At 39.4% G+C, this 25,743-nt stretch overlaps 1 protein-coding gene across 1 annotated transcript; it reads left to right on the top strand.

The window, feature by feature from the left end:
* Positions 1-11,056: 11,056 nt before the first annotated feature.
* LOC125094024 (C-type lectin domain family 12 member B-like) lies at positions 11,057-22,510 on the top strand. The gene is made up of 2 exons (XM_047719799.1): positions 11,057-11,156; positions 21,629-22,510. The coding sequence occupies exons 1-2, from the start codon at positions 11,057-11,059 to the stop codon at positions 22,366-22,368; spliced, it is 840 nt and encodes a 279-aa protein (XP_047575755.1). The 3' UTR covers positions 22,369-22,510.
* Positions 22,511-25,743: the final 3,233 nt, after the last annotated feature.

Here is a 25,743-nt window from a genome sequence, read left to right as displayed (position 1 = left end):
AGAATTTTGTGCATATGGAAAATGTTGTTCATTTTTTTACTAGCCTGTAAGAAATTTGAAGGGCTGAGTCTCTATGTTCCATAGCTGTGACACAGTAGGAAAACTTGGTTTTTAGGTGAATGGATAATGTTTCTTAGTTTCCTGAGGTGAATTGAACACACAGCGTACACCAAGAACACAGCTCTAGTACAAAACAGATGAAATGAATGTCAAAATCTATCAAGGGATTAACATCGCAATTTTCATGATGAAAACACACTATAAGTAGGTTCCAGGCCCTGTGCTGGTTAATATTTCCTTGTATACAAAAAACAATTTTGTCAGTTCTCTGTTCTGAAGAGACTTAGAGTATAAAAGGGAAAAAATATTAAATATTATAGTATCTACTTCTACCTCTGCCTCCACTTATAGATCTACATTGTGTGTTCCGTAAGCACAGTTGTGGAAAAACTTACCCAGCCTGCACTACTTAGACACTAGCCAATGTCACTAGCCAATGACCAGAAAACATGATCTTCAAAATGGCACCTGGGAGTCATTCTTCTACCTTACAAAGGTCACCTATTTTATTTCAGAAAATGATAAGCTCCCTGAGAAATAAGGCTCAGAAAGGTCTAATGGCAAATAGTTGAGAATATTCCTTCCCTTCCTTCTTATACTGAATGACTAAGACCTCAGAATGCTGTGAAGCCGTAGAGGTCACTGACATTAGAAGATTCATAAAAGTCTGAAGTCAGTGTGGGATCTAGAGTCCAATCTATTTTTTCCTTTCCCTTTATTTTCTATTGGCACATACCCAACATATCCTTCTTACACTTAAAAGCAGATGCTCTATACTGAGGGAAAGAATAATGAAGTCAGCAGAAAACTGAGGTTCTTATTTTTTTCTACCCACTAACACAGAAGAGAAATGAAGAAATTGCACCACACACTCTTCTAAGTATATCTAGATTTAACATCCTATGTCTCAATGATTCTAAAGTCAGAAGTGTCTTTGGCACACATTATATTTATTGACAGATATATTTACTGAGCGATCCTATGTTTTTAAGGGTTTCTGCATATTTATTTCAAGTTTTTAAAGCATAAGTACAAGTTATTCTCAAAATTTAGATAGTAGCTGAAAGCACTAAAAAAATCACTTTAAGTAACCACCCTAAATACTTGGTAGAATTTCAAAGTTTCTAATAATTGCAAAGTAAAGCACTTGGGTTTTCTTGTAGCCTGTACTTTAAATCCAAGAACTTTCAGCAAATGAGTGTTTACAAGGTAAAATCCAAGGAGAGAATAAACATCCCCTTACTGCAAAAATGTCTTTCCAGTTAACTTACATTTTGTTCAAAATTCTGAACTACTGCATGGGCTGATTATAAGTCAAAATCCTGAATGTGGTTAGAATTGAAAAGACAAGAAATAACAGGAGTGTTGGCAAGGATGTGGAGAAAAAGGAACCTCCATGCACTGTTGGTGAGAATGCAAATCAGTACAATCATTGTAGAAAATAGTATGGTGATTCCTCAAAAAAATTAAAAATAGAACTACCATCTGATTCAATACTTCTATTACTGGATATTTACTCAAAGACAACAGAAATGCTAATTCAAAAAGATAAACTCCATGTTTATTGAAATATTATTTACACTAGCCAAGATGGAAACAACCTAAGTGTCCATCCAGTAGGTGAAGAGATAAGGAAGACACACACACACACACACACACACACACACACACACCCCACAGGAATATTATGCATCCATAAAAAAGAATAGGCTCTTGCCATCTGTGACAATATGGATGGACATGGAGGGTATTATGCAAGTGAAGTAAGTCAGACTGAGAAAGACAAATACCATGATTTCACTCATATGTGGACTCTTAAGAAAATGAATAAACAAATAAAAAGCAGAATCAGACCTATAGATAAAGAGAACAAACTGATCATTGCCAGAGGGAAGGGGATGGAGGATAAGCAAAATGGGTGAGAGGGATTGGGAGACACAGGCTTCCAGTCATGGAATGAATAAATGAAGGGAATAAAAGGCACAGAATAGAGAATCTAGTCAATGGCATTATAATAGCATTGTATGGTGACAGATGGTAGCTGTGTTTGTGATGAGCATAGCATAATGTACAGAGAAGCTGAGTCTCTATGTCCTACATCTGAAACTAATGTAACATTGCATGTCAACTATACGCAAGAAATTTTTTTCTAATTCAAATTATTCCTCTAAACAATTCCATTTACTTAATTTCATTTCTATTTTTAAATTCACTTTCGCATGTTTGGGAGGCACTTGCATTCTTGCTAATTACATATTTCAATTAATATTGTTACTATATAAGGCATGCCCATTTTCACTGAAGAGGAATATAATAAGATACATGGTAAAAAATGCTGACTGTCCTTGACAAATGCTGTATGGAAGGGGAAAGCTTAATTGTCAGTTGTTACTGAAAATATTATTAAGTAATCTTATGAAATAGAGGAGTAATTAATTTTTATTTATAATGGGTATAAGAAGAAGGACCAGTTGTATTCTGGAAAGCACAAGCATAGATGAGGTATAAAGCATGCGTAAAAATCACTAAGTGGCTTAAACACACAAAGATTTACTCTTCTAAATAAAAGAGGGCTGGTATGGAGGCCTCAAGAAATTATCCAAAACCAAAGTACCTTTTGTGTTTGCTCTGCCCTTGTAGGCTTCAGTGATCAAGTTTATACCCCTCCCAAAGGAAGAAAGAGGGAAGGGGAAAACAAGGCCCAGGTCTACACTGAGTCAACTCCCCTTAAAGAGACTTCTCAGCTGTCCTACACAATAATTCTGCTTTTACCTCACTGGCCAGAACTCAGTTAACTGCAAGAGAAGCTGTGAAATGCGGTGCTTGAGCTGGGCATGGTAGGCTCTGGAATACAAGTGGCGTTCTGTTATTGAAGAAGAGGGGACACGTGATACTGTGTAGGTAACTAACAGTCTCTGTTTTAAATCCAAAAGGGGAAGTAAGCAAATGGAATATTAGGAAGGAAGAAGCAGTGCATGGAATTGGACAATAATTTTTCATACATCACAAGTTTATGTGGTATAAAGACTATGGCTGGTGGGTCATTGAGGCTCAGGGAGTTATCTATAGTACTGTGCCAAGAAGCAGGATGATAAGGAAAAAGTCATCATTCCCTCTCTTGGTCTCAATTTCTTTACCTAAAAAAATAAAAGAATTTATTATATCAGAAATTTTCAGGCTTTTTCTCAGCAGAATTCTTTTTTCTCAGCTAATTTTAGAAATTCCCAGATAAGACTGATGAAAAGGAAAACTTAGCAGTTGAAATGGGAGTCATGTGAGCTGGTAGCTCCATACGCTGGGCTTTCCTTTGTTCTCCAGTGTGGCCTCTGAGAAACCCGAAAGTTCAGGTACAATAGTGTGAAATCCACTGGTCTTACTTTCTGACCTGAACATTTCAGGGTTTGATGACCAAACTGAAAAAACCCATAAGCCTTTGTTTCTCCCTTCTAATACCTACTAACAAAGATCTGGAGAAAAAATTTGTATTTTATTTCTTATTTGGGAAGAAAATAAGATTCTTATTTTTTATTTCTATTTGAAGAGGAAATAAAATATAATTCTTATTTTTTAAAACTTCTATTGGGGGAGAAAAGTGGGGAGCCTTCTAATATCTGACATCTTTTTGCATAAAACTTAAAATCTGGCCCTGTGCATAGGACTTCTTTGGAATTCTTTACAAGTATAGGTGTACACATTATATATACCTTGATATTTACTGGACTAGATAAGTAGCTAAATTAGATGTGTATGTATGTTGTTAGGGTTTTCCTCCATGAACTGTTAACTTCTAAAGACCACAAAAGCATATTCCAGATAATCTATGTCCAATAACACCTGATTTTCTATACATTTCTCAGTTAATGCCTGGATTCCATCCAAAGGTGAATATTGAAAGGAGAAGTTTGAATGTATTCCATGTAGCCAATTTAATATAGTCATGGAAAGGGGGAAGATGTTTTCCTACAGGAATTTTAGCAAAAGTATTGGAGTTTAAATTTCATGTGTGGCTTTTCCTTTATGAGGATTAGCTGCTGTGCAAGTCTGAAAAAAATGCTTGGGAGAAGTAAAATTATAGATAGAGATAGTGTAAAACCAAGGGTGGCTTTTGAGTCACACTTAATAGGAATATAGAACTCTTTACACTTTCCAAGTTTTCTCCATTCTATTGGGACTCTTAAACTGAAATAATAATCTCTTTTCCCCTTTAAATAATTCTTGTCCTACTTTTAAGACTACTAGGGGAATAAAATAAAACACATGCAAAACTTAACATCAGCATTACTAAAACATATGTAACAGCATGTAGAAACTCCACAGACCTTGTAAAAATTCATTTAAGACCACAGAGAAAATCACCTAAAGTACAGACCAATATGTATTTGAGTGGAGAGCATGGGTTTGGAGGGTAGGAAACTCAGAATTTACTTTTAGCTTTTTCATTGCCCAAATCTCTGCCTTCTGTGTAGTAATTGTTATCTACCTTAATCTTAGTCTCACCTTTCCTATAGTTGAATGACCGTTTTGTCTCGTCTTCCAGAGATATTGGGAATGCTATGGTCATTTTCCTAATATTCTTTTTTTTTTTAAAGATTTTATTTATTTATTTGACAGAGAGAGATCACAAGTAGGCAGAGAGGCAGGCAGAGAGAGAGGAGGAAGCAGGCTCCCTGCTGAGCAGAGAGTCCGATGCGGGGCTCGATCCCAGGACCCTGAGATCATGACCTGAGCCGAAGGCAGCGGCTTAACCCACTGAGCCACCCAGGCGCCCCTTCCTAATATTCTTAGTTTAAATGAAAGAAGGTGGCTAAATAACTGCAGACACCGCTTCTGTTACAAACGCTGATGAAGTACAAGAGAGCATGGCTCTCATAGCCTCATGAACCTGGCATTAGACATAAAGTCATTTGTAAAACATACAAGTTTATGATTACCTGCTATTCTCTTTGGATCCATAGTTCTATGGCCAGATTCCCTTTGGTAGGTCTAGGTCATTTAATCTTCCCTTTACCCTTGACTACCAAACATTATCTCCTTTACATTTAACCAGAAGCTTGAAACCAAGAACTCCTACATGTGATAGATTTCCTTCTATTCTAAAATCTAATGGAGTCCCCTTGAGAGAGCTCAATGTGGTAGGAAATGAGGTGCTACAGATCAGTGGGCTTTAAGATTTCTCTCTTCAATGCTTAGGTCACTGGGGCCCTTTCTTTCCCAATTCTAATAGTTCCAAACAGCCAAAGAGTCCCTAGTCCTTGACCTTGAAATTTGGGCCTGGTTCCACAATCTTCAGAACTGGGAGTCAGCCCAAGTATAGCTCTTGTCTGGCTGCAGCCCAAAAGTTTGGTAAAACTCCTAGAAACAAAATATCCACAAACAAACAAAATTAACTAATACATTACTTTCATGTTATTTGAATTTAAATCAGAGCAATTACTTTTAAAAAGTCACATCAAAGAATTTCCCAATTTGCAAAAATATATTCTTTAGCAACATAATAGTTTTTAGGGACACAGTGGGTTATGTCTTAGGGAAAGTTTTGCATGACCTCCCATTAAACTTGGTTCTGTAAACCACTCCTGACAAGTCCACTGTGTAAGGCTGTGGTCAGCAACAACCTCATGGGCAGGTGATCTCTCCAGTCTCCTGGGCAGGTGATCTCTCCAGTCTCCCAGAACCCTATGTTCAAAAGGGCTCCATGCTTGGTTGAATGCTCTGGTATAGTCTTCTTGAAATTCTTTGGACTTGGGTTTTGTAAGTAAAGTTTGATGTGACAGTGAAACATGAACGTGAGAAGAAGAGATATACACCCCTGTTGTTTGTCTCCCTGTTTGTATACAGTGTTCGCCATGGGTACACAATTCTTAGGGGACACACAATGCATGGGAATTCACTAATACTCAAAATGAGTATAAGGTAAGCTTCTTATGTCTATGACTGAGTAAATAAGAGTACGGACAGCCATAAGAAGCAACACTCTTTATTAGAATCGAACTTGCTTTGAATTCAGAGGGATAAAATGGCAAAAATTAGTGTTACCCTCAAAGACTTAAGGAATGCAGCGGTAGTAGTCCTCATCACATCCCCACTGAATTCACCAATCTGGCCCTTGCGAAAACAAAACAGAACATGGCAGATTATGATGGACGGCATAAACTTAACCAAGTGGTAGGCTCAATCACAACCAATGTGTTGGAAGTGGGATTTTTATTAGAACAGATCTCTGAAATTTTGCATACAGCTATTAATATAGCATATGCATTCCTTCAATGCCCATCAAAAAGCTCTTTTTATCCACCTAAAATAAACTGCAAAACATATATATGTAGTCTTGTTTTAGGATTTTGCTAACTTTCCTCTCTCTGTCATAATAGAATCACAAGGGACCTTGATAATCTTGACATTCTGCAGGATATCATGATGATCTCTTATAGTGATGACATCATGCAAATTAAATCTAGTGAATAGGAAGTAAAAAGTATTCTGGATAAGATCTGGTATGATACAAGTGTAACTGAGAGTGGGAGATACTCTGTACATATTCAGGGACTTTTAAAAATTTTTTGTAGCCAATAGCCTACAGCATTTTGGGGTATCCCCTCCAATGTAAAAAACAAATTATTTCACCTTATGCTTCTGATAACTAGGAGACACAATACTTGTCAAATCTCTCCATATTTTAGGGAGAACATATACCACCCTGGGAAATATTGCTCAACACATTTGCTGAGTGACCTGAAAATCTGCCCAATTTTGAGTGGTGACCAGAACAAGGGAGGCCTCTGCATCATGTTCTGGTTCTGAAGTACCTGGTCCAGGTACTCAGATCATAGGACCTGGCCCATCCAAAATTGCTATAAGTCTCCATAGTAGACCAGGATGGATTGTAGAATACATTCCAACCACCAAAATTTGATTTGCAATGCAGACTTCTAAGGTTCTAGAGTGAGATCGTGCCATTGAAGAAGAGAATTATTTACTCTTTAAAAAACAGCTCCTCAGAGATTCGAATAAGTAAGATGGTGGAATAGGCAGCTATGTTCTACCACAGAGATACATCAACAGTGTAACAAGCCTTTATGAAAAATACAGAAACCAATTAAAAAGTAATAGTAACAAAAATAATCACAAAACCAAGAATAGCTGCATTGAAACAGATGAGAAAAGCAATTAAATTCTGTCCACAATAGCTCTAATCCAGCCAGCACAGCATGGTATAATGAGAAAATGACTAGCTTGTGGCTTTTCCTTTGGGAGGAGAGACAAAAGTGGACTGCATGTCTGAAGTTCTGGTCATGTGGGGCTGCCTGAGGGACTGGTTTCTTTCTCATCTAACTCAGAGCACCAGTGAAGAACTGGCAGAGCTTGGAAGCCTGGGTCTCATGGAGGACTGAGGAGAGCTCAGGAATTTCTTGCAGCACCAGAAGACTGCAGTGCCACAGACAACTTTAAGATATATAGGGGTGTGTGTGTGTGTGTGTGTGTGTGTGTGTGTGTATAAAATCTTCTTTATTCATTCATCTGTTGATGGACATCTGGGCTCCTTCCATATCATGAACACTGCTGCTATAAACGTTGGGTGCAAGTGCCCATTCAAATCACAATTTCTTGTATCTTTTACATGAGTACCTAGTAGTGCAATTGCTGGGTTATTGTTCTATTTTTAACTTTTTGAGGAATCTCCATGCTGTTTTCCAGACTGGCTGCATCAGTTTGCATTCTCACCACTCACTCTTGAGTGGAATTTAAGAAACAAAACAGATGAACATAGGGGAAGGGAAGGAAAATGAAATAAGATATAAAGAGAGAGGGAGGCAAACCATAAGAGACTCTTAACTATAGAGAAAAAACTGAGGGTTACTGGAGAGGTTTGGGGGATGGGGTAATGGGATGAGGGTCCCTAAGGAGAGCACTTAATGTAATGAGCACTGGGTATTATATGCAACACATGAATCATTAAATTCTACCCCTGAAACTAATAATACACTGTATGTTAACAGACTTATTAACTTGAATTCAAATAAAATAAATAAATAAATAAATAATCTCAAAAAGAAGATAGATCATTTGAAATTATGGAGTCAGGGGAACAAAAAGAAAAAAGAAGTGAAGAAAATTTAGGGGACTTCCAAATGAACCAATGTATGCATTACAGAAATCTGTAAAAGAGGAGAGAGCAAAAAGAATAATTTCTTATTTGAAGAAATAATGGCTACAGACTCTTAATCTGAGGAAGGAAATTCACATCCAAATTCAAGAAGCTAAAAAAACTTGAACTAAGATAAACCTCAAGAGACACACACGAAGACATATTATAGACCAACTTAAAGTCAAAGACAGAGAGAATCTAGAAAACAGTGAGAGAAAAGCGACTCATCATGTACAAGCTTCCACAAGATTATCGATGGATTTCTTTGCAGAAACATTATAGATAAGAAAGGAAGTGGATAACACATTTAAAGTGTTGGAAAACAAAGCAAAACAAAACATAACAAACTACAAACTAAGAATACTATATACAGCAAACTCTCCTTCAAAAATGAAGAAATAAAGACCTTCCAGATGAAGCTGAGGGAGTTCATACCATGAGACCTGCATTGCAAGATGCTGAAGAAAGTTCTTCAGGTTAAAATGAAAGGATGCTAAACAAGAACACAAAGGTATGCAAAAATATAAAGCTCTTTGGTAAAACTAAATATATAGACAAATACAGGATCCTAAAATACTACAATGGTGGTACGTAAGTCTGTTTCATTCTGGTATAAACTTTAAAAGATAAAAGCTTAAGAATGACAACTATAAAACTATGTTAATGAATAGAAAATATGGAAGATGTAATTTGTGACATCAATAACTTTAGGGGGAGATAAAAGAAGTAACATTTTGTATATGATAGCAATTAAATCATTTTCAGTTTAAAATAGATTATTATAGGGGTTTCTAGGCGGATCAGTCAGTTAAACATCTGACTTCTTGATCTCAGGTCAGGTCTTGATCTGGGGATCATGAGTTCAAGCCTTGCATTGACCTCCACACTGGGCAGGAGCCTATCTTAAAAAAGTAAAATAGATTATTTTTTGTGTAATCCTCATGGTAACCACAAAGGAAATACCTATAGAAAATACAAAAAAGAGAAGTAGAAAGGAACTAAGGCATGCAACCTTAAAAAAGTCAACAAAATATGAAGGCAGCAGGAAAGGAAAAGAGGAATAAAATAACTAAAAGACATACAGAAAGCAATGAACAAAATGGTAATAATAAGTCCCTCCCTATTAATCATTAATTACTTTAAATGTAAATGGGTTAAACTCCCCAACCAAAAGATATAGAATAACTGAATAGATTTTAAAAGAATAAGACCCAACTAAATACTATCTGCAAGGGACACATTTTAGATGTAAGGACATATATAGGCTGAAAGTGAAAAGATGGGAAAGATAACCAAAAGAGAGCAGGGGTAGCCATATGTATGTCAGAAAACATAGACTTTAAGTCAAGTAACAATAATGGTGGGAGGCTGCAATACCCCATTTTTAATAATGGACAGAATGACTAGACAGATCAATAAGGAAACAGAGGATGTGACTAACACCATAGATGGATTAGATGTAACAGAAATAAAAAGAACACTTCACTCAACATCAGCAGAATACATACTCTTCTCATGTGTATATGGAACATTCTCTAGGATAGGTCATATGTTAGACTATAAGACATATCTTAACAAATTCAAGAAAAATGAGATCATACAAAATATCTTTTCTTTTTTTTTTTTTTAAAGATTTTATTTATTTGTTAGAGAGAGAGAGAGAGAGAGAGAGAGCGTGAGCACAGGCAGACAGAGTGGTAGGCAGAGGCAGAGGGAGAAGCAGGCTCCCCGCAGAGCAAGGAGCCCGATGTGGGACTCGATCCCAGGACGGTGGGATCATGACCTGAGCCAAAGGCAGCCGCTTAACCAACTGAGCCACCCAGGCATCCCCAAAATATCTTTTCTGATCACAGTGAAATGTAACTAGAAATCAATAGCAAGAGGAAAACTGGAAAATTCAAGCACATGTGCAAATTAAACAACACACTCTTAAAATACCAAGACTGAATCATTATGAAATAAAAAATATGAACAGAACTATAACAATAAGAATATTGAACCAATATTCAAAAACGTCCGAACAAACAAGAGCTGAGGGGACCAGATGGCTTCACTGGAGAACTCTATCAGAAATTTAAATTGACACCAATCCTTCTCAAAAAAGTAAAAGGGAGGAAACACTTCCAAATTCAATTTACAAGGCTGATATTATCCTAATACTAATTAAAACACTATAAGAAAAAACTACAGACCAACATACTGGATGAATACTGATGCAAAAATCCACAACAAGATACCAGCAAACTGAATTCAACAGCACATTAAAAGGATTACACACTATGGCTCAGTGGGATTTATTTCTGAAATGCAAGGATGGTTCAATATGGGAAAATCAATCAGTATAATACACCACATTAACAGAATGAAGGGGGGAAAATCACGTGATTATTTCAATTGCTGCACTAAAAGTATTTGATAAAACTGAACACTCTCTAATGATAAAAACACTCAACAAACTAGGAAGAAGGAAATTACTTTAACATAACAAAGGCCACATGTGTAAAACCCATGTACAAAAAGTCATTATACGATCTATGTCCATTAGAGATAGAATCCATGAGATCAAGAACAAAAAAATTGAGGTAGAAGTGACTTAGTCTTACAATCATGTTCAGTGACCAATTTGGAAATTTATGCTTTCTCTCTCTGCACCAGGCTCTGTGGGATTATATGTTCTATTGCTAGAATGGAAGGCTTATACCAGGGGACGGTGTTTGGGTTTCACTAACTCCAAAGTTACTGCTACCACTTAGTCATTTGGGGTTATTCATGCCAGTAGACCATACGGTGAAGAAGAAATCCTAATTGGAGTATGTGACCACCGTGAACAGATACTGTTGCTACTGCGCAATGACGTCAAGGGAGTGTATGTCTGGCATTCAGGAGATTCACTGGGGGAGCCTGTCGGTATTCAGTGCCAGTGACAACCATGAATGGGCAGCTGCAGCAAGTGAGTCTGACAAAAATCCCCAAAATGGGAGGATTAGAAATTTCAGAAATGAGAGGCTGGGTCATTTTGCTGGCAACTGAAAGCAGCTGAAAGGAATGTGGAAAGCACAATAGAGGAAAGTAATGAATATCACTAAAGAAATGATGGCTAGTTGCTTTAGCAACAGGGACTGTAGATAGCTCCACTTATCATCTTGTTATGTCTTTTTTTTTCCCTAATAAATTTTGTGTGGCCACAACTTTGAAGAATTCCTAACACAACAAAATGAACTCAATACAGGGACATGAATGTATCTGAGAAGTACAAAGGATCATTGTAGCCAGTGCCTTTGCTGCTCAGCTCCTATCCTCTGTGCTCACTGTCCCCAGACACACCTGCAGGTTTGTACATGAAGCACAGCTTCTTTCTTGCAAGTCATTCGACTGAGAGCGATTTCTGGCCATCGGAACATGTTAAGCCCACGTAGGACAGACTGAGGGGAACTGGGACTAAAAGTTCTGCCAGCAGAACCAACAGATAACAAACAGGAGTTAGTAGACACATACCTAGGCTTTCTTGCTTTCTGGTGGGGTAACTTTAAGATATGGTTGTCATTCAGCAGTCATCAATGGGCCTGAGGACTAATTGCTCAGAGTGGCTGACTAGCTGTTAACACCTTTCTGTCACCTTAATTCCCTTCCTTCTGGAATGGCCTCCCAAATGAACTGGCACTCAAATCTAATTCATGGTCTGGTTCTGAAGGACTACAATTTACAGCAAGAGATTTTTTAACCCAGGTCCCCCTGAAACCAAACCATGAACTCTTAAGCACTATGCTATCCTTCAATGTCCCTTAAAATGTGGCCTATGGAATAACTGCCTTAGATACACTTTAGTTTCTCATAGTAGATCAACAGTATTCAATGAGCTGGGGCGCCTGAGTGGCTCAGTTGGTTAAGTGACTGCCTTCGGTTCAGGTCATGATCCCAGGGTCCTGGGATTGAGCCCCGGATCGGGATCCCTGTCTGCTTCTCCCTCTGCCCCTCCACTTGTTTATGCTCTCTCCTCTTCTCTCTCTTTCTGTCCAATAAATAAAATCTCAAAAACAAAAAAAAATTTTAAAAAGAGTATTTAACAAGCTAAAGTAAGGAAATTCTCTAATCACAGAAAAACAAAATCCAAGGAGAAGAGAAAATGTCTTGAAGAAATGGATTTTTGGTCCTTCATTCTCCATCTACCAACAATTTCCCATGAGCCCCTGAAAAGGCCAGTTAACCTCTTAGTGTCTGTGCTTCCTTATGTGTTAAATGGGACTCATAAACTTATGAGGTAAGGGCACTAAACAACTGAATTATTTAATATTAGATGATCTATAATCTGCCACACAGTATTATTTTGAAGATGCCCATACATTATTGATTGCTGAAGGCACTTACCTCACATTATTTGAGTATGCAGTCTCTTGCAAATTTCAGCTATTATACACACTTTTTAATAGGTGGCAATAAGATACGTGCTGTGAGATATTTCTAGCTAAAGTGAGTTAATCCTTGCTGACCTACACTGAAATGTTTTAGGGCTCTGTGAAAATGATAAACCTAATCTTCATCGCGGATGATAAATATTACTGTATTTGTAGTTCAGTAAAACTTTGGCAGCCAGGGATTTAACATCCTAGTTTGTATTCTTTATAAACAATCTCAGAGATTAATGTCACAGAGTAATCTGCAGTTCTGTGGTGGCATAAATTTGAATTGTACACACTAAGAGCCTGATATGTGGGAGCCGGTCTCAATGGCACTGAGAGAAGCTAGCTAGCTTCTCTTCACATGTGCTCACCTTAGCCCTGTCCTTTTCTCTCAGATACGGTAGCTGTTCCTAAGTGATTAAACCTTAGTATATTTGTGAAAAATGGCTCTTCTGGGAGAAATAAACCATTACTAGTGCTGGTGATGAAACTGAAGAAGTCTGAGAAGTGCTTATTCTTAGCCAGAGAAGAGAGATTTTTAATAAATTAAGGGGTGGAATGTGGCAGTTGGCAGATTTAAATCCATGATGCGATGGAGTCCACCAAATGGGCATGAGAACCAGAAAAATCACTCTATGAAATTACTTGAGCAATAGTCCTCACCAAATCAAAATTTCATCCATTTGTGCATTTTTTAAAAGATTTTTTATTTATTTATTTGACAGAGAGAGAGCACAAGCAGGCAGAGAGGCAGGCAGAGAGAGAGAGGAGGAAGCAGGCTCCCCGCTGAGCAGAGAGCCCGATGCGGGGCTCGATCCCAGGACCCTGAGATCATGACCTGAGCCGAAGGCAGCAGCTTAACCCACTGAGCCACCCAGGCGCCCCCCATTTGTGCATTTTTATTCTTTTTTTAAAATGGCTAATCTGAAGGTCAGAAAAGAAGCTTTCAATTTCAATTTTATTTTTTTTTTAGCATTTTGTAGGAGAGGTTATATGTTACAGTAGTGTTCTTTCTCATTTCTTTTGTCATATTTCATAGTGTTTTAGTTGATTTTTCTGCATTTTTGTGGGAGGAAATCACAAATTTCTATATGGAAGTGTTATCTCCTATTGTTTGACATTTGAACCATTAGAGTCCTTATTTTGGTATACTGTATGAGCACTTCAGAAAAAATGTTAAGATAGAGATACCCAATGTATTGCTATTGTCCTTGACTTGAATGAGAATATTTATAGAGTTTCTCAAAGTGTATTCTGTAGAACAATTGCTCTCCTTAAAGAAAGAAGTCAATGATAAATTAAACTTTAGAAATATGCCATATGTTGTTCCCATGTTAGAAAGTCAAAGAATGGGCGTCTAGGTGCCTCAGTCGTTAAGCTTCTGCCTTTGGCTCAGGTCACGATCCCAGGGACCTGGGATCTAGACCTGCATTGGGTTCCCTGCTCGGTGGGAAGCCTGCTTTTCCCTCTCCACTCCCCTCTGCTTGTGTTCCCTCTCTCGCTGTATCTCTCTGTGTCAAGTAAATAAAATCTTAAAAAAAAAAAGTCAAAGAATATATTGACTTACTTATTAAGTGTGCTAAGTAGCTCTATAGTTTAAGCTTCTATGGTTTAATTTTATTTAATCCTGGGGTAAACAATCTTCCAGAATTTAAAAAGAGAACAGTTTTTAATGTCTTATGAAGCCAACATAATTTTGATACCACATTAAAAGGAAAAAAGTATTTAAATCAGTTATCAGTTTTTAATCTCATTCTTATAGGTCATTATTCAATGTGAGAGCTGCAGTGGTAAGGAAAACCCCTACCACCATGTCTCCAGTGGTCACTCTAGAATGGAACCAAGCCTTCTAACCATTGAAACAAAGTCATAAATGAAAGCTTTCCAAGGTAAACAATTTCCATAAAAATAATAGGAACAACTATTGTGCTAGAGATTGTTGGCCACTAAACTTTGTTGACTACTGAGACAAAATTTACCTACATCTTTTGCAGACTTACAGACTAGTTTAGTCAAAGAATCATAAGGCAAAAGGTATAAAACTTTGATACATTTGCAAGTAGTTTTCCTGTCTGAACTATGATGTTTTTGCTACATGATTGCCATTATGATCCATTTTCCTCCATTTCAGATTATCTTACTCATCAAAGCTACTTCCATTGTCCATGAGAAATTGAATACATAATAAACTTAATAAAGTCAAACTTATGAAATACATTTATACAAATAAAAATCCCTTTTCTCTTTCATAACTTCATACAAAAGGCAGTTGTAAAATGTTTAAAAATTTATCATTGCTGTTTGCTTCTATTAGTTACATCTCTGCGCTTCAGTGAGATTTGCTAAAAGTACTCTTTTGCTTCTCTTTTGGCCAAGTTTTGAGATCATACATCAGGCTTTTTCACTATATTTTGAGACAGTCTATATATTTTGTTAATTAACTCTCTCCAAAGATTTAAAGGCTTCACATGTTAAGCCTACACTGCAATAATTTCAGTCATACTTATTGGTATATTTAAGTTTTCTGTATTCTCTTTAATCAATATTGGTAATGTTAATTTTCCTAAAAAGTATCATTATTTCCAGATTTGGAAAGTCTTAGAAATACCTTTCACTCATGGTTATAATAAAAAGTACCTTTTACCACTTTCTCACTAACATTTTCCTCATGTTGTGAAGGCAAAAGAGAGAAAGAAGAAGAGAAACACAGTGTCAGTGGTAAGAGCAAAGGAGCAAGGAGAATGGAACAGAAAACGCTGCTTTAGTATTCCTTTCTAAATCAGACTTCTTATAAAAAGACAAGTTAGGTAAGAGAAGTGAAGGTGGATATACAAGGTAAAGGATGGGTTCTCAAAAATTTAGGCAGGCCACTGTTACCCAAATTTCTTCAACTATAAAAAAAATTTTATAGGGGCGCCTGGGTGGCTCAGTGGGTTAATCCACTGCCTTCGGCTCAGGTCATGATCTCAGGGTCCTGGGATCGAGTCCCGCATCGGGCTCTCTGCTCAGCAGGGAGCCTGCTTCCCTCTCTCTCTCTGCCTGCCTCTCTGTCTACTTGTGATCTCTGTCTGTCAAGTAAATAAATAAAATCTTTAAAAAAATTTACATTAACTATATTCAACTTTTGGTGTGAAGATTAGGTAAAATATTCTATATTTCTCTGAAATATAATCCTACATAAATATAAACTAGTAGTATTATTTTATAAATTTCATATGTTCCAATCCTGACTCATCCTCTTCTAGCAAATTTCCATTTTAAATGATAAAAGATGGTTTTTTTTCTAGGGGATGATGATTCAAAACACAAGTTATTGATGGCAGGTTCTGGCTGACCATGGGACCAGCCAAGAAAAAAGCACTTATAAGATCAGATCAGCATGTGTGTGTGTGTGTGTACACACATGCACTCATTATTACTGAAAAGGAGATATAATCATCAATATTGGTCTTCTAGATGAATTTTTAAATAATACTTAAGCAAATAATTATAACTTTGGAACTACTACTGCCCTCCTTGAAAATAGTCAGTACTAAGTGTAAAAAGAGCAATAAGTATTTAAAAGATGTGACACCTTGAGAAGAAATATGATCAAAGAGAGAAAGACATTGGCCTGCAGCCCAACTACCTATCTTCTGTTCATTAACCTTCCTATCTAATTTCCCCCACTCCTGCCTCCATGATCTAGGCAATTTATGGTTGGTTCTTTGATAATAGCTGCTGGGAAAGTTATTTGATTTTTTTTAAGATTTTATTTATTTATTTGACAGAGAGAGAGCGAAATCACAGGTAGGCAGAGAGGCGGAGAGAGAGGGGAAAGCAGGCTCCCTGCTGAGCAGAGAGCCCGACATGGGGCTCGATCCCAGGACCCTGAGATCATGACCTGAGCCGAAGGCAGGGGCTTAACCCACTGAGCCACCCAGCGCCCCTGATTTTTTCCCTATTTTTAACATCATCTCCCTCTTGTTTTGCATTTCATCTATTGTTTTGTTAACAGTGGCAACATCTCACTTGTAACAAGGGTTTATACTTACTGAAAGCCATCATTTGAGACATTTAGCAAATGTCCCTAACTTTTGGGGTGTCCCAAAGGCAGACACCCCAAAAGTTAGGGACAGCGAGAGAGGGAACACAAGCAGGGGCAGTGGGAGAGGGAGAAGCAGACTCCCCACCAAGTAGGGAGCCCGATGTGGGGTTCAATCCCTAGGGTCCTGGGATCGTGACCTGAGCCTAAGGCAGACACTTAATGTTCCCTCTCTCACTGTCTCTCTGTCAAATAAATAAAATCTTAAAAAAAAACCATGTCCCTAACTTTCTTTACCCTATATCCCTGTGGGTGGCAAACAGTGTTTTGTTCATTAAAAGCATGAGCTGCGGGCCTTTGGGTGGCTCAGTCAGTTGTGTCTGCCTTTGACTCAGGTCATGATCCCGGGGTCCTGGGATCAAATGCTGCATCAGGTTCCCTGCTCAGCAGGGAGTCTGCTTCTCCCTCTGCCCCTCCCGTCCACTCATGCTCTCTCTCTCTTGCTCTCTCTCGCTCTCCCTCACAAAAACAAATAAATAAATTAAATAAAAGCAAGAAAAAAAAAAAAAAAAAACAAGAAAAAAAAAAGGTGCACTTAACTGAAGCCCAAGATATTAAGACCATGGAAATATCATTCTGCAGCTCATTAAAACATCTATGGAAGTGTACTTCTCTAGAGAAAAATAACCAAACGAAATGTCCATGCTCCATGCTTTCTGCAGGCATCAGTCTGCGTAGCTAGAGTGTGGAGGGGGGGAGGTGCTAGTGGTCCTGCAAAACTTTGGATTCACCTGCGTATCAGATGCCCCAAACTGGGGACATTACATTAAAAATGAACTTCATGAATATCACCAGCTTATTTGGGAGAGTGGATATGACAAGGAGGACCATCTCATGAATGTAAAATATTTAGATAGGCAGATGCACAATAATGGCTGTGCTACAGAGGTGCAAATCTAATTTTCTCCTGTCTTCCTTCTTCTCCACTGGGTAACCCAATTTCTTAAGATAAAATGACGGAGACGGTTCAGTAATGACCGAGAAAATCAGATGAACAACTGTAAATAAGTGACTGCACTGTGAGGCACGCAGAGTTACGTGACACTGGGGAAACCAGTATTTGTATAATATTTAATTCACAAATCACCTTGAAACCAGATCCTTACATTCTTCCTATGCTAGAGGTGGTATTTTGGAATGCTTTTCCACTTTTCAAATGGAATAAACAAGCCAAGACTCGGAGATATTCAATGACGAGTCCTGTGCTTTAGACGGCTATGCACGTAGCTGGGACCCAAACCCAGCTCCCAATCCCGTGCTTTCTCTGCCTTTCTGTGGGAAGGTACAACCCACCCATATGAAACCACCGAGGATTAAGCAGACCACATAAGGGGGACACTAGGTGAATGCCCTCACTCTGCTGACGGGTGCAGCTGGTGGGCCGACTATTTGACTTAGCAGACGACTGAAGCAACACCGCGACCAGCTGGAAGGTTTCTTACTGACCTATCTAGCGGTATACCCATATGAGAAATACCGTTGCATACGTCTGTAAAACACGTATTGATTCAATCTGCAAGCCGTGCTTGGATTGGCCTTCCGCCTGTGGCTAGCATATGGACCCGGTAGCTAAAGATTCTTCAGGTTCCTTTGGTCCTAGTTGGTCTCTACATCAGCAGGTAAACAAAATCTTGTAACCACCCCCCCACCCCCGCTTATGCATCACTTCATGTATTTTTAAAATCATTATTAAAATGCTCAAAAGTTGGAGCATTCGAAGGAACTCCCCCACCCCTTGTTTGCAGGACTTTATTGAGTGCTCTCTGAACTGGGGATTTAGACTCAAAGACTCTGACCATTTCTCATAACCATCATTGTTCCTACTGAATTTTTCCGAAAGGTATGGAAGCTGATCCTAAAACATTGAGATCATCAAAAAGGACGAACAGATTTTTCTAGGTGACTCCTTCAGCCTGTGGTAAATTACTCTCTAGGAGAGGACATAAGATTCTTCTCTCCCTTAATAATAAATGCCAGTTCTTGGATCATTGTTTCTAAACCATGATTAGAGCTGTCCTGAAAGCCTCATGCCAGGTTCCCTCAGCTTTCTGCATTAGGATACAGTTGCATGGTTTCTTTGTTCCAAGAAAAAGCCCTGAGACAACTCTGCTGTCAAAAATATGTTTTTCCCTAAGTGGGAGGTCAATAGCATCTCCATATCCCCAGTGGAGAAGAAGAAATGAGATGCCAAGTGTGACACCCACTAATCATCTACCTTTCAGGACTTGATTGGGTAATTTTCTCCAAGAATGAAGAAGCTGACAGAAATGCTTTCAAGATGGAAAGTGGGCTTATAAACCTGCCTGACTTATTATTTTCTGCCTGAAAGCAATAAACATCTGTTTTGTTGATAAAGTAACCAGGTTCATATTTGAGGAGAACAAGCCTATAGCTGGCCTCCAATTATTGATTCTTCTTGAGAACACTGCCCCAGGAGGCTCTGTGCAGTGAAATACTGAACTTTACCCCAGGCACTCTAGATTTCCTGATACAGTCTGTCAATAGCCCAAATTCCATGCCATGAGACATTTTCTCGTGCTGTAAAATGTTGGAAAGTAGCTGGCTGTTCATTTTGATTGAGATATTGGAGTAGGCCAAAGCTTAAGGAAGAGACTCTTCCTCATATATAAACCAGTCTTACCACTGAATAGCCAGAATTCATTTCCCTGGACTAGATAATAGGTCTAGAAAGAGATGGGACTTTTGTCTTGTGGCGTGTGTGTGTGTGTGTGTGTGTGTTGCGTCTGAGTCTTATTATCATACTTAGAACACTCAGACTCTTGGTTCTTGACTAACAAAAGCTTATTCTATTATCTACTATTTTAAAACTATAATAAAACTGTTCTTTTATTCATTCATTTATTCAGCAAATTTTTCTTAAAGATTTTAGTTATTTATTTGACAGAGAGAGAGATCGCAAGTAGGCAGAGAGGCCGGCAGAGAGAGGATGGTAGAGAGAGGCAGGCAGAGAAAGAGGAAGGGAAGCAGGCTCCCTGCTGAGCAGAGAGCCGATGCAGGGCTCCATCCCAGGACCCTGGGATCAGGACCCGAGCCGAAGGCAGAGGCTTAACACTCTGAGCCACCCAGTCACCCCTACTCAGCAAATTTTTTTTAGTATCTCTATGTGCCAGATATTTTTTCGGGTACTTAAAAAAATTAAGATACAAAAGACAATAATCTCTCTTCTCCTGGAAACTTAGATTATAGGCAATAAAGAACAAGTATAGTAAAGAAAGAGATTGTACACTCTGGTCGGGGGGTGGGGAATGAACAGAGTAATGGAAATCAGAAAAGACAGGTAGTGAGTGGAAGGCAGCTGCAATTTTTAAAAGAATGGTCAAGATTACAACTCACTGAGAAGGTGACATTTGAGCAAAGTCTTGATGGAGATGAGAGAGTAGCCATACATCCAGATCCTCAAGCCATACATCCAGATCCTCAAGGAAGAATATTCTAGGGAAAAGGGAAAGCCAGTGCATGGGCTAGAAGGCCAAGAAGGCAAGAACATGTCTGAGAAGTTCAAGCAGCATCAAGGAAGTCAGTATTCCCAAAGAGGAGGATCAAGCAGGGAAGAAGCAGAATTTAACTGATGTTGTTAACTGAGAAGTAAGACCGAAAGGGCAGAAAAGGAGCATGCAGACCCTTTTGACTGTAGTGAGAACTTTGGCTTGTACCCTGAGTGAAATAAAGTCTTTTACTAGGTATTAAGCAATGGGGCTATATGACCTGACCTGCATTTTAAAAGAATCACTACCTACTTTGTTAAAAAAAACAAACAAACAAAACAAAACAAAAACAAAACTGTGGATATCAGGTAGCAGGTGTAGAATCAAGGAGTTGTTTCAGGAGACTACTGCAACTGTCCAAGCAAGAGGTTCAGAAAAGAGTGGTAGTGATAGAGGTGGTGAGAAGTTTGGGACTCTGAATATATTTTGAAGAGTCAACAGGATTTCATGTTATGCTGCGTGTAAGGTTTGAAAGAGTCAAGGATGACCTCAAGATTTTTTATTTCAGCAACTGGGGAAATGGAGATGTATCAATAGAGATGGGGAAAACTGTGGATGAAATGATTCTGGGGAAAAATATCATAACTTCAGTCTTGACATGTTATTTTGAAATGTTTATTAGTTAACCTAATGGAGATGTTACATAGGGAGCTAATTTTTTTTAAAGATTTTATTTATTTATTTGACAGACAGAGATCACAAGTAGGCAGAGAGGCAGGCAGAGAGAGAGAGGGGGAAGCAGGCTCCCTGCTGAGCAAAGAGCCCGACTGGGGCTCGATCCCAGGACCCTGAGATCATGACCTGAGCTGAAGGCAGAGGCTTTAACTCACTGAGCCACCCAGGCTCCCAAGGTAGCTATTTTTATAGGTGTAGATTTCAGATGAAAGATAAAGGGGAGGTGTAATTTTTAAATAGCTATGGTAATTAAAATCAAACTGCTGGAGGACATGACCAAAAGAATAAATATAGATGGAGAACTAAAGACTGAGCCCTAGAGCATGCCAAAGTTAAGATGTCAGGGATAAGAAGAGGAACCAGCAAAGAAGAAAAAAGAGAACATGGTGTTCTAACACCACCTCCTGCAACAAGGAGGAGAGAGTCACTAAATGTACAAATGTGAGATTCGTAAGGTAAAGACTGAAATAGACCACTGAGTTTAGCAATGCAAATCTCATTGGTGACCTTGATAAAGGCTAAGAATGAGAACATAGCTGGTAACAAGATGGGGAAAACCTGTGTAGTTTCTTTGCGAGTAAGTACAAAAGCTAAAGTGGAAGCTGGTGAGGGGAATGGAATCAAAATAAGTTTTTTGGGGAGGAGCCGAGAGCCCGGGGCCCCACTCCTCAGTGCGCCCCCAGAGAACAGCGCCCAATGACTCCCACCACCCTGGCCTCCGGCCGTGCTCCGAGCTGACCGAGCCTGTGACCGGTTCAAGGGTACCCAGCTCCTTCCCCCACCTGGCCTCAGGCTGCCCTCAGTCTGCTAACTCTTTGTCTGATGCTGCTGATTGGGCTGGTAACCTTGGGAATTATGTTTTTGCAGACATCTAATGAAATTAACTCAGATTCAGAGAAATTAAGTCAACTTCAAAAAATCATCCACCAACAGCAGGATAACTTATCCGAACAGCTGAACAGCTACAGGAACATTCCCACCCAGGAGGAGTTTCTCAAATCACAGATCTCCAGTATTTTGAAGAGACAGGGACAAATGGCTACCAGACTCTGCCAGGAGCTAATCATTCACAATTCAGACCACAAGTGTAATCCTTGTCCTAAGATTTGGCAATGGTACCAAAAGAGCTGCTATTATTTTGCAACAAATGAGGAGAGAACCTGGACTAACAGTAGGAAAAACTGCATGGATAGGAACTCCACCTTGGTGAAGATAGATAGCTTGGAGGAAAAGGATTTTCTGAAGTCACAGCCATTACCCATGTTCTCTTTCTTCTGGTTGGACTTGTCATGGGACCCATCTGGAAGGAGCTGGGTATGGGAGGATGGCTCTGGTCCCTCTCCATCCTTATTCAGCACTAAAGAGTATGCCCAGATCAATGGATCCAAAGGATGTGCCTATTTTCAAAAAGGAAATATTTATATTTCCCGCTGCAGTGCTGAAATTTCCTGGATTTGTGAGAAGATGGCTACGTTAGTGAAGATTGAAGACTTGGATTAATATGCTTCTTCCAAATTCGCTGAGATGTAAGGGACTTGGGGTTAAATTCATGTGAAGAAAGAGAAAGCTACCCACTAGAGCCAAAAACATGAAAAAAATGACTGTGTATTTAAACTCTCAGGCAAATAAACGTCACAGAACATTTTCCACTTAAAAAAAAAAAAGTTTTTTGTTTTCTAAATAAGAGAAATAATGAAGTCTACATGTCAGGTTGATGGAAAATTCCAGAACAGAGGGAAAAAATTTAATGATGCAGTAGAGAAGAGAGTATTCCTAAAGTAATACCTTGGGGTAAATGAACATAGCTGAGCTGTGGAGCCCTGGACAGATTGGTTTTATTTGAATGGGAGCATAGGTATTCCATCTATGGTTACAGGTGAACAGAGTAGGTGGGGACAGATGTGGATACCTGGGAAAAGGTGACAATAGGAGTCTTCTGAATGCTTCTGTTTTCTGAGTGAGGTAAGAAGCAAGGCTATCAGGTGGAAATTACAAGGACGGGGGTGGGTATTTTTGAAGGTCTGAAGAAAAGAGAGTGTGGGATATAGTTGTTTATGCCCTTTATGTTTGAAGTGAGGTCCTTGGGGGGTGCATGGGTGGCTCAGTTGTTAAGTGTCTGCTTTCGGCTTAGGTCATGATCCCAGGGTCCTGGGATAGAGCCCCACATCACACTCCCTGCTCCACGGGGAGCCTGCTTCTCCCTCTCCAACTCCCGCAGCTTGTGTTCCCTCTCTCGCTATCTCTCTCTCTCTCTCTCTGTCAAATAAATAAATAAATATTTAAAAAAACACACACACACAAAAAATAAAGTGAGGTCTTTGGGCCAGCAGCAGTGGCATCACCTGTGAGGTTGTTAGAAATGCTGACTCTCAGGCCTCAGAGCAACTGAATCAAAAAATGCATGTTAACAGGATCCCCAAGTGTTTCACATGCACATTAAAATTTGAGAAGCTCTGGCCTTGACAGTCTGCCGTGTTGGGAAGAGCATAAAAGGTATGAGCTTTTGACCCAAATAAACTGAATTCTAACTCTACCATTTAGAAGTCATGTGATTTTCAGAATGTTATATAAGCTCTGTGTATAGGTTTCCTCATCTGTAGATTGGGGAGAACTCTTACTATTAGCCTGATGGTGATGGTAGTCATAATAATGATCAGTAACAGTCACTGAGTGCTCTATCAGTCACAGTCTTGGCAGGAAACAGAATTCACTCACATGGTTTCAATAAGCCATTCTCAGCTCTGGCTTGATTACCTGCAGAGCTCTCACATAGCACGAGTGCGCCCAGACCCCAACCCAGGCCTGTTACATCAATCTCTAGGGACAGGGGCCCAGGCATTTGTAGTTTTCAAAAGCTCCTCTGGTGATGATAATGTGCAGGAAGAATTGAGAACCACTGCTTTTAGTGAGTAGATTTTAATGAAGGGACTGCTTGCAGAGATTTGGGCAGAGTCAAGGAAGCAGAAATGGGATGTTAAAGCACTCAGGGAGCAGCAGCAGGGGGAAGGTGTTAACCTTCCAGGGCAGCAGGGACACAGGGAGCAAACAGGGTCACTGCGCCAGTGGTGGAGGGCCACCAGGTGGAGTTTCATAATGGAGGGACTGGGTTACTGCCAGAGAAGTAAGCAGAGGAGGGCAGGAAGGGAATTCTCTGGTCTCTCTCTTCCTCCCTCCTGGTTCCCTGACACTTCCTCCCATTGGCTGGCCCCAAACTAAAGTTGGCTGGCGAGGGAACCTGGGTGATATAGTCCTTTCTTTCCTGGGAAGAGACCGGAGAGAGAAGACGGGAGAATGAACAGGGGGTGGGGGTCGGGGGTTGCTGAGGATCAAATGGAGAGTAGTCAGTCAGCCCAAGCACTTACTATGGACCAGGCTCTCTTCCAAGTGTTTTACATGTATTAACATTTTAGTAAATGGTTTCATTCTTTTTCATTAGAATCCAGTAATTTTTTATTGAACAAAGGATATGTTCCAGATCAATTAATTACTGGAGACAGGTAAATATTTAATCCATTCAGATGCACTATTACCAGAATAGTGCTTTGCATTGGTCTTCAGTAGTAAGGCTTTGTAAGGCCCAAAGCTCACCATGCACGTTCTCTAGGCCTGCTGTGTGCCTCTAGTAAATTCTTGGTAATCATCTGGTTATAGGAATACAATCTGGGTGATGAAACAACTTGCCCTTGTCCTAATGACTTAGCTTTCTAATTTTGTCTTAGGAAAACACAATGAGAAAGACACGGTGGGCACCCAAATTTAGATACTGCCAGAATTCTAAGACGCATTACATGAACTACATGAAAGAAGTCTACAAGACCAACAACAGTTAACCAATGATATTTACAAGGTTTCCTACTCGGAAGAGGGAGATTTGCTTATTTTGACCCAAAGAGTCGCTATCGTCAAAGCTGTGGCTGGATCTCGGTTGACTCCAGTGTTACACAGCAGATGGGAAATAAGGAGCACTAGCACAGGTGGTTGTCAGGCAAGGCTCATCTCTGGCAACAACCACTTCCCCCTGCAGCGACCCCATTCCATTTATGGATCAAAAAGATGTATCCAGGGAAAGTGAGGACTGGGATGGGGCACCCAGGGTGGGGGCAGAGCTGAGCCATTGCTCAGAAGGAACACGAGCACGATCTATACAGGGCAGTTCTCCAAGTCCTGCTCTCCAGCATTTTGCTTCCTCTGACTACATTCACCATTGCCTTACCCGGGGTTAGAGCAACCCATTGCCTTTCAAATTTGTTGCAAAGCGTCACTTTTGAAGAAAGTGTTCTGAGGGAGAGATCATACGTCTTTAAAACAACCTCCTGTTTGTCTAGTGCAGGTTTACTGCTTCATTAGAATTTCATATCAAGACCTGGCTTTCAGACCACATTGAGCAAACCATTTTTTTTAACTTTTCTAAAAATTTATTTTGTAGTAATCTCTACAGCTGACATGGGGCTCAAACTCCTGACGCGGAGATCAAGGGTAGCATGCTCTTCCGACTGAGCCGGCCACGTGGCCATTGAGCAAACCCTCTTAAAGGTATTATCTGGCATATCGTCTTGTTAGCGGTTTCTAGGGAAAAGAAAAGTCTACCAAATTCATAGACACTCTTTCCTAATATTGGAATTCAAGCACTGGAACTCTCTATGAGAGAGAAATTGTTTTCCAAGCCCACCACACCCCAAAGGCTTTAGACTGCTTTCACATTCAGACACTCTACTGCAGAGTTAATGAAGACCGTGTCTCAGCATTGGTGGTATTTATTTAACATGCACTGCAAACCCAGCTGACACTTCCTAATGAGTTTATTGCTGCTGTGGAGTTAAAGCTCCCCCACTCAATAAGCATAAACTTGAGTGTCAAAAATGAAACATAGTCAGT

The sequence above is a fragment of the Lutra lutra genome, chromosome 2 (genome assembly GCF_902655055.1).
Source record: "Lutra lutra chromosome 2, mLutLut1.2, whole genome shotgun sequence".
NCBI classification, from domain to species: domain Eukaryota; kingdom Metazoa; phylum Chordata; class Mammalia; order Carnivora; family Mustelidae; genus Lutra; species Lutra lutra.
This window is presented reverse-complemented; position numbering and strand designations above follow the sequence as displayed.